The sequence below is a fragment of the Gavialis gangeticus genome, unplaced genomic scaffold (assembly GCF_001723915.1).
Source record: "Gavialis gangeticus isolate Ggan-Ray unplaced genomic scaffold, GavGan_comp1, whole genome shotgun sequence".
NCBI classification, from domain to species: domain Eukaryota; kingdom Metazoa; phylum Chordata; order Crocodylia; family Gavialidae; genus Gavialis; species Gavialis gangeticus.
In genome coordinates, this window is record NW_017728994.1 from 65677271 (window position 1) to 65693432 (window position 16162).

At 40.3% G+C, this 16162-nt stretch overlaps 1 protein-coding gene across 2 annotated transcripts in view; it reads left to right on the forward strand.

Moving 5' to 3' along the window:
* The window catches only part of LOC109287687 (disintegrin and metalloproteinase domain-containing protein 9-like), a 55265-nt gene that overhangs the window by 28906 nt on the left and 10197 nt on the right, over positions 1 to 16162 (forward strand). For both annotated transcript variants that reach the window (XR_002094939.1, XM_019502951.1), the window contains exons 11-21: positions 539 to 660; positions 1195 to 1366; positions 2495 to 2584; positions 3179 to 3374; positions 3534 to 3639; positions 5561 to 5735; positions 8420 to 8500; positions 9812 to 9917; positions 11448 to 11580; positions 13624 to 13690; positions 14958 to 15010. Coding sequence is in view for 1 of the 2 variants with exons in the window: in XM_019502951.1 (XP_019358496.1) it covers positions 539 to 660; positions 1195 to 1366; positions 2495 to 2584; positions 3179 to 3374; positions 3534 to 3639; positions 5561 to 5735; positions 8420 to 8500; positions 9812 to 9917; positions 11448 to 11580; positions 13624 to 13690; positions 14958 to 15010 (1301 nt within the window). In the remaining variant the exon portion in view is untranslated. The remainder of the gene's footprint in view (positions 1 to 538; positions 661 to 1194; positions 1367 to 2494; positions 2585 to 3178; positions 3375 to 3533; positions 3640 to 5560; positions 5736 to 8419; positions 8501 to 9811; positions 9918 to 11447; positions 11581 to 13623; positions 13691 to 14957; positions 15011 to 16162) is intronic.

Consider the following 16162-nt stretch of genomic DNA (forward strand, 5'->3'; position numbering starts at 1 on the left):
ACTTTACAATGACAGGCTGAGAGCCATGGGGCTGTTTAGCCTGGAAAAGCGCAGGCTCAGGGGTGATCTGATGCCCACGTATAAGGTTATCGGGGGTGACCATCAGTATCTGGGGGAACATTTGTTCACCAGAGTGCCCCAAAGGATGACGAGGTCGAAGGGTCATAAACTACTACAAGACCGTTTCAGGCTGGACATAAGGAAGAATTTCTTTACTGTCCGAGCCCCCAAGGTCTGGAACAGTCTGCCATCGGAGGTGGTTCAAGCACCTGCATTGAATACCTTCAAGAGCAAATTAGATGCTTATCTTGCTGGGATCCTATGACCCCAGCTGACTTCCTGCCCTTTGGGCGGGGGGCTGGACTCGATGATCTTATGAGGTCCCTTCCAGCCCTAATGTCTATGAAATCTTTGAAAATCATATTTGTAGAGTGACTCATTTTGAATAAAAGAGGTATTGTCAGTGTAATGTTTCTTATGATTTCGTCATTTCTTGTTTCACTTTTCTGTTAATTTCAACATTCCTTCTCTTTATTAGCTGAATCATGACAAAGTGTTAGGTCATGCGATGGTAGTTGCTCATGAACTTGGACATAACCTGGGTATGAAGCATGATGATGGAAGATGCCCCAAATCCTTCATTATGTTCAGCGTAGCTAAGTAAGTAATATTATTTTCTTATTTTTATCACTGTTAAGTATTGCCACTGGATTATATTAATTCTGAGTGAATACTGAATTTCAAAGAATCTTAGTAAGTAGACCTTGTATGGAGACCTAAAAGAGCAAAGAGAAATGGAGCCTAAAAAGTCAAAAGGATTCTGCATCTATGTCACTTAAGCAGCTTTGAAAATTTAACTTAGACTCACCCCCCTTAACCATTAAGAGTTATTTTTACCATATGGCAGATGCCTTCTCTATGAATATATGGTTTCATGTAAGAGAGACAAAAATAGAATGGAAGAAAAGAGCTTATGGCTGGAAACTTAGCTTAGACTCTTAAGGGCCTTTTCAATCTTTTATTCCCAGAAATTCCTTTCCCCAAATGCAAAAGACAGATCTATAAATTAATGATCTCCATTATCTATTAACATGACAAAAGTAATACATAGAATTTACTATGGTTTAAATAGCTTAACATTGTTATATACTAGGAAAAATGTGTATCAATCACAGGTAATATTATGCTTTCTAGTGGATCCCAAAATTTCAGCACCTGTAGTGCCAAGGATTTTGAGAATCTGATTCTGAACGGTGGAGGAAACTGCCTTAAAAATCCTCCAAAACCAAGTGACATATACACAGAACCTAACTGCGGCAATGAAATATTGGATAAGAACGAAGAATGTGATTGTGGCAAACCAGAGGTAGTGTAATTTAATTCATTTGGAAATGCCTGGTCCAATACCAGCTTTCCTATATGCAGAATGTCTATTGATATATGGGAATTGTCTCGACAGCTTTCTTTTTGAAATAATAAAAATAAAATAATGATGAATAGCAAAACTAAAATCACACTTTCATTAAGGGTGGCATCCAACTCTGCTTGAAGTTATGAATAGGCTTCATGCAAAGTGTAATTGAGACCTAAGAGACTGGCTACTGCATTGCAGAAAACATGTAAGTTCTAAGTGTAAGTTCCAGCATGCAAATCCCTCCATTACAAAAAAGTAGACTATTTGTACAGTAACTATTCAGTGGCTATAGTTTTTTTTATTGGCACCACAACCAAGTTCTTCCAGCAGGAGGGAACTAAGTAACACCCCCTTTCTTGCATATAATTTTGTCTTCATAATGATTCTCTTTCAGATGAGTGAAGATTGATTCAGTGGAGTTAGTTTTGTTGATTCTGGCTGTGTAGCTAGGGTGGGGGAAGTGACCAGGGCACCAACTCAGCCACCACCACTGCTCTCTTAGCTATGATTGTTGTGGCAGTTGGGCTATGGACACTGCCCTGTGTAACACTGTTGTCCAGGGTGCAGTACTTCTGACTTGTGTCTCTGAATGATTCACTGTTGCAGGAAATCAGAATGTATGCTTTCAAATGATAAGGGGAGGAATAACCCATATTCAGTTGCCCAGGATTTTTTCTGCCATTAAAAATCCTTTTTCCTATGTTGTTCTGTTAGTGGAAAAAAGGAATATGATAAGTGTTTTGAATTGTCAATAAAAAACTTTAGATTGATCCTTTTTAAAAGCCATATCACAACACAAATAAAAATGAGCTGTACAAGAACATGGTTGATGCTTTACTTGCTCTTATCCCTATGCATTAGCAAGTGATAAATGAGTTTTTTAGATGATTTCTTACAGGACAACACACCCTGAATTGTATGCTTGCTTCTAATAGAACAAGGAACTATACACTTTAGACACTGAAACAGAGACAGAAAATTGAAAACTCAGCTTATGGTCATAGTTTAGTCTGAACATGTTAAAACCCCTGACTACACTGACAGATAAAATCATTTCTCTAATTCTTGTCTTTGCTGCAGGAGTGTACTAATCCTTGCTGTGATGCTGCAACCTGCACACTTAAGTCTGGATCACAGTGTGCTGATGGGCTGTGCTGTGAAAATTGCAGGGTAGGCTAAGGAAGCCCCTCTTTGTTAAGTTATAGACCTAATTTAGAATGCTACCAAGTAGAAGTGAATAATTTTTGTGGGGTTGTTTTGGAAAAGCATCTATCACTGTCTTTAGGCATGTGTACGATTTGGTAACCTATGTGCAAAACTATATTCAGCAATGCAAAGGAAAAGGGACAGCAGATGAGCAAAGAATTTGTGTCTGATAAATCACGGCGTTAAGTGTGTTTTTCAGGTGCAGTATTAACTGTGGGTTCCCTGTTAGCTGTATTCCTGCTACTGTGCTGAAAAATTAGGCGAATTAGCAACAATCTCAGGAGTACAGGATCAAGCTACTCTGTATAGTTATTGTTTTTGTTTACTTTGTGTGACATTCTTCATCAGTGCTATCCATGATTATAAGCTATATATGTGAAATACATGAGACTGACAAGGATGCTAGATTTTGTGGGCATTAATATGGAAAACTATTTTATTTTCCCTAAAATTATGAGTGTATTTTCTTCCCTGGCCTACTATAGTTGTTTTATTCCTTTATGTTCAATTTTTTTCTGTTGCATAATAAAAGTGGGTAACAGCCTATTCTGTTTCTAGTTTAAGGTAGCAGGAGTAGAATGCAGACCAAAAATGGATTTCTGTGATCTTCCTGAACACTGCAATGGAACATACTCATATTGTCCAGATGATGTCTATATCATGAATGGATACCCATGCAACAACATGAAAGAATACTGCTATTATGGGGTTTGCCAGGATTTTGATTCACAGTGTAAATCTTTATATGGAAAAGGTATTTTTAATTATTTGTCTGTGTAACAAAAGTCTTGTCAAGAAGAAAAAGGCAACTCATAAGCTTTGCTATATACCCTTAAAAAGATATCTGATATCTCTGATTTTTTTTTAATTTATTTTTAAAAATAATAGGTGATGTTTGCTGCTCTTTTTGTAGGGGCAAGAAAAGCACCTGATGATTGTTTTAAAATAGCCAATATTAAGGGAGACCGATTTGGAAACTGTGGAATGTCAGGAGGACAGTATAAGAAATGTCCAGATGAGTAAGTTAACAGCAAGTATAAATTGTATGAACTTTCTTCTTTTCATTTATGCGTGTTGAGAGAGTAGTTATGCTGAATTGTTGTACTATGTTGGCCCTAGCTGAGTTATCAGTTACATCAGCAGCCCATTAAAACAGCCCCAAACACTGTTTTAAATTGTTGTTGATTATTTCTTAGAACCAATTTAGACAATGAATGCCAAACACAACACAATATTTAGTTAAATGTTCCTCTAAGTTGAGCCAGATTCTCTTTGAAACTGGTTCCTTTACACAGTTGAGGAACCATTGCTGTCTAGTATTAATATACCTGGCTGCTGTAGCATGCACATTCTCACCATGGCACATATGGTAAAAGGTGTATCAGACTGTGAACACATGTAATACTAAACTGAGACAGAGATGGCAGGAGGATTAGTTGCTTGAGGGTATGTTAGCTGATCTGCTGTAACTTTTTGGTCTTTCTATTCTCATTTAAAATGAGGAACTTTCAGGAAGCAAATTCCAGCACCCAATAATAGATGATGCTCCACAGAAAACTGATAGAAACCATGAATTTGATTCAGCCTTGGGCTTTTTGGCTGTCTGTGCTTAGCCATAGTGCTTTTATTGTTCATCTTAGATGGTATATAGAAGGCATTAGGGATCTGTAAACTGCTCTAATTTAGATAGAACGTATTTCATGTTGGCCCCTAGAGTAATACATAGCTCTCCTTCTCTATCACCAGCTATCACTCTCCTGTGTCAAGCAAAAGTACAGTCCTACAGCAGGGGCATTGTAACATAGAAATGGGTGATTTTGCCCTATGGGCTATCCCATCTTCTTTGAGACAGCACTTGTAATCCAGTAGATTCCCTAAAAATCTTACTTGCATAATGATAGTCAAAGCAAAGGCTAGGGGATCACACCTCGACAGAGAAGCAAAACTATTTAAAGTAGAAGGGGAAAGGCAAAACTATTTTAGATCATCTTAGATGTTTCTAAAGTACAGGCATCCTTGTGTAAGGGTGACCTTGTATTGGCCCACCACAGATTGAATGTTATCCATTTAGAGGGCCATGTTGTTGATACTTGGTTTAACAGCTGGAAGGGTAGAAAAATAGTTCCAGTAATACAATGTAAACATCTGCATTTTTTCTTAAATTTTCTTTTTTCTGTAAAATATTTGCTATATAGAAAATACACAGTGATGACTGTGGTATAGAGCAGTGCTTCCCAAACTTTTCCGCAGCATGACCCCATTTATGGCCTCGTTTCCTCAGCATGACCCCATTTCCTCAGCATGGCCCCTCACTCCCAACCCACAGCCCCTCACCCCCGCAACCCCATCTATTGTTGTTGCGACTCCATTTGGGGTCACGACCCACAGTTTGGGAACTGCTGGTATAGAGCTTGCTTGCACTCACTCAAGATGATTTGCATAATTCACTGGGGATTTCATAAATCATGACTGGTATGCACATCATCTGATCTCACCCTTTGTCATATATGCTTTCTATGTGAATTCTGTTAGGCATATAGGTATACGTATATGTATTTAGAAAGAAGATCTTCTCTGTGACTAATGTATGCTGTTACAAACTCTGAATACATGAAACTTCTATCAAGAGAAAATTATCTGCTCATAGTGTAAAGCAAGGGTGGCCAACTTGTGGCACAGGCTGTTTTTGCATATGGTACATGGCAGGTCAGAGTGGGGATAGGCAGCAAAGGGCAGATGGAGCAGGGAGCAAGAAACAGAGCATCAGATCAGCTAAGGGAGGGGGATCAAGGGGGCATAGCATGTGGCTTAATTTGTGGCACACCTGCCAAAAAGTTTTGCCCTCACTAGTGTAAACTGTGATATGTTCTTACTGAATAATATTTTTCTAATGGTTTTATTGCTCCCAGTTATGTTACGTTTGTATTTCATTAATTACAGACACAGTTTGTGTGGCAAACTTCACTGTACATCTGACAGTTTACAAAATCTTCCTGCTTGGACTCTTTTCAACAATTTGACTGGTGTGGTATGTCTGACTACTGACTTTGATCTAGGCTCAGATTTCCCTGATCCAGCTCAAGTTCATGCAGGAACTGCATGTGGAGAAGGGAAGGTAAGATTTGTCATAGTAGTTATTGTAGAACACATCACATGTAATGGAAAGTTTTCTCTTTAATACACCTTTACTTTCAAAAGCACCTCACTGCATTTCATTTCATTTTTTCTTCTGATAACCCTGTGGGATCATAACCTTCAAACTAATCCATTATAAGGTACCCACCATAAATCTCCAACACATGGCCTTATAGCTCGTGTACCCTTTAGTCAGGGGAAGAAAACTAATGCCTCCTGCCCCCACCTGGCCACCTCAAGACCCAGTAATCCAGACCCTCATACGGGAAATGTTTTTCTGGTAGAAAATGTGTGTAGTAGCAGTCTGTGTTGCCTCATGGTTCATGCTCAGCTGCTTATGCCTGTTGTGGGATTGGACCTAAAAGATTTTGTTTTACTTTTTTTTTCTTCAAAAAGAACTAAGAACTTACCAATACAATTCTATACAAACTCAGCACTAAGAGAATTTTGTTTAGATTACAAAAATGAATAGTAGAAAGTTAGGAAGCACCATATTAGCAGCTACTTCTGCAACTTTAATTTGGTGTCCTTGTGTACTTGTATGATTGATAATCTTGAATTATATGGCTACCTATTATTTATAAGGACCCCTGCCTTATTCAGTGCACATGATGAATACACAAGGAGCAAAAAATAAGACTGTACAAAAACAAGTATTTCATGTTACAGTAGTGCAAAGAAATGGTGTAGCTTTGATGGTCCAGAAATTATATGTGAGGCAAGGATTTCATAGGACGATATCTTTCACTGGACCAACTGTGTAGTTGGGATAAAGTTAGACAAGCTTTAGAATGTAAGACATTCTTCCTAAGGTGACCAGAGAGAGAATACCTTAGATAGGAAAGCATGTCTGACTTTATCCTAACTATATCATTGGTCCAATAAAAGATATCACCCTAAGAAATCCTTACCCCATACAAAATAAAATCTGGCATTCTTAATTTTTAAGTACTTGACTGCAACTTAACTAATATTCTTTTAATGCAACTTTTGTGTAAGTTACAAATATATGCCTAAATGTATGTAGTATACTGTGGCAGGGCATCTTTGGTGCCTGCCACTTCAAGAGGCTTGAGCAGACTGTGGAGCAGCCAGCAGGTGCAGTGAGGCTTACCAAGGCGGTCACATGACTGCAAGCAGGCTCCTGGATTGGAGGAAGGCCTGGGCAGCCTCAGTATAAGGCTAGGCCATAGGAGCTGAGCTGGCAGTTACATCTAGGGAGCCAGAGAGACATCATTGCCCAACTGGAGATCTGCTGCTCCTAGAACACCTGGAGGCCAAGGGTAGGAACTATGGGGATGCAGGAGGTTCCTGGTCCTGGGGCATGAAAATGACCTAAAATTGCACCCTGCTACGGCTGGATGGTGCGATGGGGCTGCCTGTGGCCCAGGAAGTACCATGCTTGTGCCTCCCCAGTGAAAGGTGAGTATAGGGCGCTGGAAAGCCTCCACTTCCACTGCCTTGGGGGTGACCCTGGGGAGGGGAAAGGCTAGGGGAACACACCCCAACAGAGAAACACAGGGCCAAGGCCCACAGGGTGGGGCCTGAGGCTCATGGGGCATAAGGCCCAGAGGCCCCAGTGAAGGGGTGGAATTAGAGTCAGAAACCACAAAGAGTAGGATCCGTGTGGGGGTCTGAAGGACTGCTCATAGACCGGCCAGAGTAGAGGCCCAGTGAGGGGCAGAGAGCAAGCGAGCCCAGTGAGGGTGGAATAGCAGGCCCAGGAGGAGTCTAGAGAAACTATGTGGTCCGCAAGCTCATGGAGTGAGAACAGTGTTTGGAGGGGCCCAAGAAGGCAGACCTGTATGGGAGAGAGGGCTAGCTGCTCAAGAACGTACCCAGAGACTCTTGACTGGTCAATGCTGGGGCCAGAACCATGGTGGTCAAAAGGCAAGGATGCTCAGCGCGAGGGACAGCCAGAAGCTAGAGGCCTAGAGTCCCGACTGGCCTAGAGGCAAGACCAGAGCCTGCAAAGCCAAGGGTCCCAGAGGGGACCACTGCTGAGAGGGAAAGGGGTCTAGGGAGTTTTGCAGCCCAGGATGATGGCAGAGGTTAGGCTGCCTGAGTAGGAGGAATCCAGAGTAGGGTTTGAACGTCAGTCTGGAATATAGTGAGACCCAGTGTGAGGCCAGAGCCGGGACGTGGTGTAAGGTTGGTACGGAGCCCTGTATGATGCCCTTGGCATTGGGCAATAAATGGGCAGCCTCCCGCCTTATAAACAACTACTTAGATACATCAAAGGTGTGGCAGACGAGACAGGTGAGCAGGCCAATGATTGAACCAGCCTCGCGACGGCTCTCTGTCACATACAACCACATACACAGTAATATAATACATACATACATGTATGTACGCAGACATGCACACAGAAATGCTATTTTTAGCTCTGTATTATAAAGTGTGTTGTGTCATTAAACAATGCTGCAAAACAATTAGTTATATTCTGATGTCATCATTTTATGAAACCACGTGCATCCAAATATATCTTCATAACTGGGAAAGCATGTGATATCCTAAATGATAAAGCTAGGATGTATGAAGTCTTTTAGCCATCCCTGTTACTGAATATTTGTTTGCAGTATTACTGTTCATACATATTATGTTTATAAAATAATTGGAATGTATGAAGTATTGTTTCTGAAAGTGATTTCATATTTTTTTTAGGCCTGCATAAATTTTGAATGTGTTAATGCAAGCCAGCTGGGTTACAGCTGTGATGTAAAGCAGAAGTGCAGTGATCATGGTGTAAGTAGAGTTATTATCCTAGAGACAGCTGGTAGGTAGAATACATCAAATTGAAATAAAAAAGGAAATAGTTGGGGTTTGATATTTTTGTGATTGTAATTAATACAAGTAGTCAAGTCCATTGTAGTTCATATTAGTAAGTATTCTGTAAGCTGTTCAGCAGAACGTTGGTCCTGAATTTTATACAACATAGGTTGAGTGAATCTGGTTACCTTACCAAATGATCTCTCCAGTTTTGAAAAGAATATAATTTGCTGTGCACTGAAGTTTTGCTTATATTTCTTCAGAGGAAAATCAAGCTGGGATCAGGCTATCCTAAAACCCAACAGCTCACCTTTGAAATATTGTCATTGGCCTTGCATAAAACACTAGGAGCTACTTACTCTAAGGTCTCTGCTACTTTGTAAGCCATTCTCTCCCAGCATTTCAAAATTCCTGCAAGAAAAAAAATTGTGCCCAGCATCTGCCTTTCAGTTAGACCCTTCTTCCTGCTTTCATACTTGGTTCCTCATATGCAACTATGAATGACATATATATTATTAGCAATTCAGATTTGTTTCACCTGTTAGCCCATAGTCCTACAAATGGAGCTCTTTGCAGTGCTGTAGATGTGACCCTCTGTGAGAGTAATTGTATAACCTGGTGTAGCGCTCAAGTGGACCAGCCTTGTTCTGGGCTTGGTGACAATTGTTGGGGTGTCCCAAAACTTGAGTCCTTTCTGGTGCTACTTAGGTCGCTTAGGCCTCAGAAAGACATTTAAAGACAACAGCTATTGGTGGATTCCAAATAAAACACCTGCCTGCATGTGCAGTAAAGTGAAATCTTTAGTAGGAAACAGTGTAGCTACTCTGGGTATAAGGTCTTTGTCAGTGACAGAGAGAGAAAGAGATAGATAGATCAATCATATATTGTATATATGTGATTTTTATATATATATATAAAATTTTATATTCAATAAATATATACATATATTATTTTATATTCAATAAATATATACACTATAGATGATTTATATATGCACATGATTTTTATATATATATATAATATATATATATATATATAATATGTTATATACATACATACACACACTATATATTTGTGTGTGTGTATGTATATGTTTCACTTTTAATCATTCTTCCAGTAACTTCAGTGGAATTTGGATCATACCCTAAGTTAGTATCTGGCAGAGATCAGAACTAGTTAAGAGGAAAAATAAAACTCACATAATTAAATAATTCACATGCAAAAAAGGATTATTTGTTTCATTGTAAAACAACATATACTTCATCGTGATGCTTTGTATAATTATAGGTGTGCAACAACCGTGGCAACTGTCACTGCAACTATGGATGGGCTCCCCCTTTCTGTGATAAATCAGGTTATGGTGGCAGTATTGACAGTGGTCCAACTCATATAGGTAGGATGCCAATGCAGTCTGGCTACACCTGGTTAAAAAAAGCTATTACTGTTGACTGTTCTCTTACCTTCTCCTCCTCTTTATTTTCATTATGGTATTGCTCAGGAGACCCAGTCATGGATTGATTGACTTCAAAGGAGGTCATCCAACAGGGAACTTGGCCCAATGTATATTCTTCATTAGTAAACTTCCAAAAAACAATCTTATCTCTTGCTACCAAAAATATACTGATTCTTTACATCTGATGGCTATAAACTTGTTGAATGCTTATTTATGTTGAAAGAGATGCAGATCTGTTTATGTCACAGATATTCATGAAGACTGAAGTTTTGGCACTAATCCTGCACTCCTTAGTTAGAAGAGTCCCATTGAAATTAGTAGGATTATACAGAAGCATAAAGCAAGCAGGATTTAAGCACATGTCAGAAATGGGATTAGTAATGGAAAAGATGGCATTTTTGCTTTATTTCTGTAGAATTCATTCAACACATTAAACAAAACTTTTCTTCTTTTTATATACACACAGTTGTGATCCATAAATTTTTTTAAAAATCTATTGATTTGTCAATTTGAAAATAAAAGTGACCTGCTCTTGATTTGTTCATTTTCTTTAAAAAATGTGACTCTCAAAAATAATGAAAATTATATTGATGCCATTGCCTATTTACTTTAAAAAAATGAAATAATATTCATAATTCTTGGAAATAAACTTAGAGAAAAAAGAAAATTTGCATATTCCTTTTCTCTCAGAAGAAAACAGCTTCTGACTTTTTGTGGCTAAATTCTAAATTTTTTATTAATTGTCTAAGTTATATCAAATTTAGTGAAGCTTCAAATAATTATCATGATCTATGATTAGGATCAGAAGAACATGTGCCATACTGAGTTAGACCACTTGTCTGCCTCTCCTCGTATTGTCTGTCTGGCAATGGCAGAAGTGGGTGTTATACAGGGAGAACACTGAACTGGATCTGTCCCCTATTCAGTACTCTCCCTGACATCCACCTTGTATTGGTTTAGAGATGCCAAGGGAAACATCTCCAACCCTTTTTTTCAATAGCAATTAATACATGTATCTTCCATGAATTCATCCAGTCCCTTCTTGAATCTGGCTATGCAGTCTGCCTCTACCACCTCCTGTGGCAATTAATTCTACCAGTTAACTATGCATTGTGTATAAAAAAATACTTTCTCTTGTTAGTTATAAACCTGTCACTTACTAATTTCAGTGGGTGTCTCCTAGTTTTAGAATTCTGGCAGTTGGTGAACAACAGTTCCCTGTTTACTTGGTCCATACCCTTTATGATTTTATAGACCTCTGTCATATCCTGCCTCAGTCTCCTTTCCAAACTGAAGAGTCCTAGCCTTTTTCATCTTTCCTGGTATGGCAAATGCTCCAGGACCCTGATCATTTTGGTTGCCCTTGTCTGTACCCTAGATTATTTAGAAGATGCTTGTTGCAGCAAAATGTTTGTGTAATGAAGTTACATACGTTTGTTAACCTGTGTTGTTTGCATTATTTTTCTTTAGATACATCACTTCGAGATGGCCTGCTTGTGTTTTTCCTACTTGTAGTTCCAGTTTTGATTGGTATTGTCATAGCATTCATCAAGCGAGATGCAATTAAAAGGAAGTTTTGCAGGAAAAGCAGAAGACAACCCAGGTATTCCAAATGTGTCCTCGTCACAACTAGTGCTATGTTTGTTTCAATTTGGGTCTTAGAGTGGTTCATATTATGAATGCTAAATTAATTCAGCATCGGTGGAACTATTCTGGTTTGAGCAACAATAGAAAATGATTGTCAGAATACCCAATATGAAAGACTGAGGCAAAGTGTCAGCATTCTCTCCAAGCTATTAAATTAGTTTCCCCAGATTTTGCAGCTTGTGATGGGATGACATAGAATTCTTGGGGCAATGAGGCATCATCTGTGTAAATAAAGTTAGCTTAAGAAAAGGTCAATAATATTCTTCTATATTTTGTCATTTAAAAATGGCCTTTTGTCTGTTTTTAAGTGCAGCCAGTCCCAAATATACCTCACTTTTTTGCCTATATATTATATAATGTTTTAGTAAGGGAAACTAGATCTCCCATTGCTTTTTATTTCTTTGGGATAATAATAAACTAATTCTGGGTTTTTGACTAGACAGTGATGTGGTGATCATCCAGAAATCTCCAGAAATAAGTGAAAATCATACCAACATTTGGAGATCTAATGTTATTTGTTAGTGCCTTCATTCAAGAAAGTCTTTGTTAGTTTAGGAAGGTGATCAGTATGTGATGGAAGAAGGTAGAAACTTAGACTTCAGATCTGACTGTAGAGCCAGAACATCTCCAGGTGGGAACTTCAGTCCAGCCTTCAACAAGTTGTAATTTGCCACTCAGAAGGAACTGTTATTTAAAAATTGGAGCCTTTGTTTTTTTAAATGAATATTAAGATTATCTGTGAAACAGCCAATTTTATAGAAACATCTTAAATTGTGCAATATTTAATTTTTATCTGTCCCACACAATGCTCCATTGATGATGCTTTGAACTCCTTCACAAACTGCTGTTCAGTTCTTGATATGCCACCTAGATACGTGCCTAACAAAGAGCTACATGAAATCCACACATGTAAACTCTGTACCTCCAAAACACTGGGTCAGATTTTGTCCTAAATTATACCCCAAGATTTGATGCATGGAGATGTTTGGATTTCTTATGAAGCATAAGTCTGTGACTCTTCTAGGAACCTTTGTTTTAATTAACACTCTAATCTACCTCCTCTAGTCATTTCCCCAGTGTCCATTTCTAGTAAGTTTTGTATTTACTTACATTTGTATTTGTGTTACATTAGCAGCTGGATCCAGGCTCCATTGTAGCAGGCACCGTAAAGGGTGCAAACAGAGGTGAGAATTTTCACCCAATCTGGCCACAGAAAGCAGTTTATAGCCAAGACCAAACACAAGAGCATGGCTGCAGATGGCTGCAAAAACGGCCATTTGGGTGAAAATCTGCATTTTTATTTCTTTGGGATAATAATAAACTAATTGCATGAGGGGTCAGATCAAGATGTTTCAAAACAGACCATCTTCTGTAACTTCTGTCTGCCCTGCCTGCCAGCCTCAAGCTGTTTTCAGAATGGGAATGGGAAAAGGGAGCAAAGGGAGTTTGGTTTGGGGGATTTTCAGCCCCCACTGGAGAGTGGGCAGGTGTATTGGGGCCTCCACCTTGGGGGGAGCAATTCACTTACCTCACCCTCCAGCGCTGGCCTGGGAATCCCTAGAACAAGCTGTCTTTCCCCCTTCCCATTCTGAAACAGGGACAGGCTAGGAGAGAGGAGGGGCTGTTGCTAGGGGAAACTGGCTGCAGGCTCCCAGCCACCAGCTAACTTCCCCTCCCCCTGAAACCAACAGTAAACTTACTGTAAAACATTCTCAGTTACAGTGGGGAGTTGCACTTCTGTCTGCACCCTGTGTAAATATATGGTAGAAAGCAATCTCTGCTACAAAGAGCTTACAGTCTAAATAGGCATCCCAGACAAAGTGTGGGAAGGGAAACAGAAGTCCAGAGAAGTGAAGTAACGTGCCCACGGTCACAGAGGAGCAGAGCCAGGAATAGAACCCAAGTCTCTGAGCTCTGCCTCGGCTACTGCAGGGCTGATTTGCACTATACTTACATGTATTTAGGTGATTTTTTTCTGATGACATGAATTTTATTTTAGGACTAACAATACACAGCAAGCAAGACAAAGTAATGGACCAAACCAGAATGCCACAAGAAATGATTGGGTAAGACTCCACATATGATGATCATGATGCCTCCTGTTGACTAAATTTCAGGGAGAAATTGCACCATTTAGAGCAAAAGAAAAATGAACAAGTTCACACACTGTCCATGATGCTGGCTAGAAGTGCCTTCTAGAGCCTAAGTTGGAAGCATTTAAGGGCACATCCACATGAGTGCGCACATGTGCATTTCAGGATCTCAAATGCACCCCTCACACATGATTTTTGTGCAGAGCCAAATTTAGATACTGGGAAATCCCAGTATCAAAAAAACCTGTATCAAAGGAAAGTGGGATGGCACACATGGCATCGGCATGTGCTGCTTGAAACTAGAGCCTGGCTGGCCAGAGCCACGCTCCAGCTGCTGGCCAGGCTTCATGTGCCTGGATTGCCACCACTGCAGCCCCCAGAATCCCCAGGGGCCCAGGTAAGGTCTCAGCCTCCCCTGCCTCATCCAGGGCAATTTGCCCTCTGCCAGAGAATGTGTGCAGGGGTGTTCCCTGGGGACAACTGAGAGCAGCACAAATATGTGCCGCTGCTAGTTGTCCCCAGGGAAAAGCACATGCATGTTCATCTGGATGTGTCCTCAGGTGTCAAGCTAGATTTTGCCCAAAGTGATTTACCTTGTTTCTGAAAATTAGGTACCGACCTGGACTAGTGCCTAGGTCCTAACTCCTGGCCTAACTCCTGGCCCTGTACTTAGAACAAAACCCTTCCTTATCTCTCTTCATGCCAACCTTTTTTTCTCTTACCATCTTTCATGTCTCTTTGTTTTTAACTGCCATACTTTCTTCAACTGCACTTTCTGTTACTACAGATTTTTAAAGTGCCATGGGGTTGCTTGAATAATAACCTAGTCTGAGCCTACTTCTTTACTTTCCCTATTGATTAGCATGAAAATCGCAAAACTGCCACTTTCTAATTACCCTTGTTTCACAGCAAGTCATAGTCTAACAGGAGGAAGATCTAGTGGACCAATAGATCTGGATCCTGTTTCCACTAGTACTGCAAACTCTGTGTGAGACTTTGGGTCCTTTTTTTTTCTTATCTGTATAATAGGAATGATGATGTTTTCAGATACCAAGGGAGAGATGTGGGTCTCAGTGCATTAACTTTTGCAAAGCATTTTAAGATTCATGGAAGATCCTACGTTGTAGGATTAAATCCTGCACTATTTTAAAAATTGTATTTTGATAAACCTGACAGTGCTTTATAATGTCACACTTGTGACATCTACTGCTAACCTGATTTTCTATAACTTCTTTTTCAGCCTGCAACATCAAATTCCGCGATGTTCACAATATCACATTTTCCTAATCCAAGGTTTGTATTTTTTTAAAACCACTTATCTATCGTATTTAAAATATGGATGTATTATAGTGTTGCTAAAAACACAGGACCTAATATGTTTAACATGGGGCTGGCCAACTGGTGGGCCACAGATGGAAGGATCAAATTAGAATAAATTCCACCCGGCCGCTTCTCCCCTACTTGCTCTAGCTGCAGAAGCAGACATGGTCTTTAGGCCTTTTCTTCCTCCAGCTTCTCCTCACCTGCCTTAGGTAGCAGGAAGGTGCAGTGTGCTTGGGGTGCCTGAGAGGTGCAATGCAATAGGAAGCCTGGAGCTGGGGAGCTAAGAGTGAGGCAAGGTGACTTGACTTGCTTGCAGCAGGGGAGAAGGGGGTGGTGGGGGAACCCAGGCATGCAGATACACGGTGCAGTGGGAGAGGGACATGTAGGGACACATGCAGTGTACAACCCCGGGTACCATGGCCCCTGCTAGTGCAACCTGCAGGGTATGGCTTGGCTTCTTAGGCGCTGGATAGTCCTTGTTTAACAAATCCAACTTACACCCAGTCCTCTTGCTTAGCGTCTTCGGGAACTTTTACTGGCTTCTACAATAGCCTGAATTATGAATTTTTGGTGTATCCAACTTTATATCAGTCCCTCTCTTGAGCAAGATTGCACATGTCTGCAGAGCTGAGAAGTAAAATGTTCCTTAGAACTTTCCTAAATGTCCAGCACAAAGTTGGCCCTGAAATGAAAGAGATAGTATATGACCTCATTACCCCTGTGGGACCAAGAGAAAAGTTCATTGAAAGAGGATAATTGCTACAGATTCATAGATGTAGGGTCAGAAGGGACCTTGTAGATCTTCTAGTCCGACCCCCAGCCAAGGGCCGGAGAGAAAACTGGGTTCAAATGACCCCAGCCAGGTAAACGTCTAGCCTCCTCTTAAAGACCCCCAGGGTAGGAGCATCACCACTTCTCTTGATGAGAGGGCAGCTGGACAGGTCCTATGAGGAGAAACTGAGGGACCTGAACCTGTTCAGCTTCAGCAAGAGGAGGCTGAGGGGGACCTGGTGGCTGCCTACAAATGCATCAAGGGAGATCAACAGCAAATAGGTAGACCCCTTGTCTCCCCAGCACTACCTGGGGTGATGGGGAACAATGGTAATAAGCTGATGGAGTATA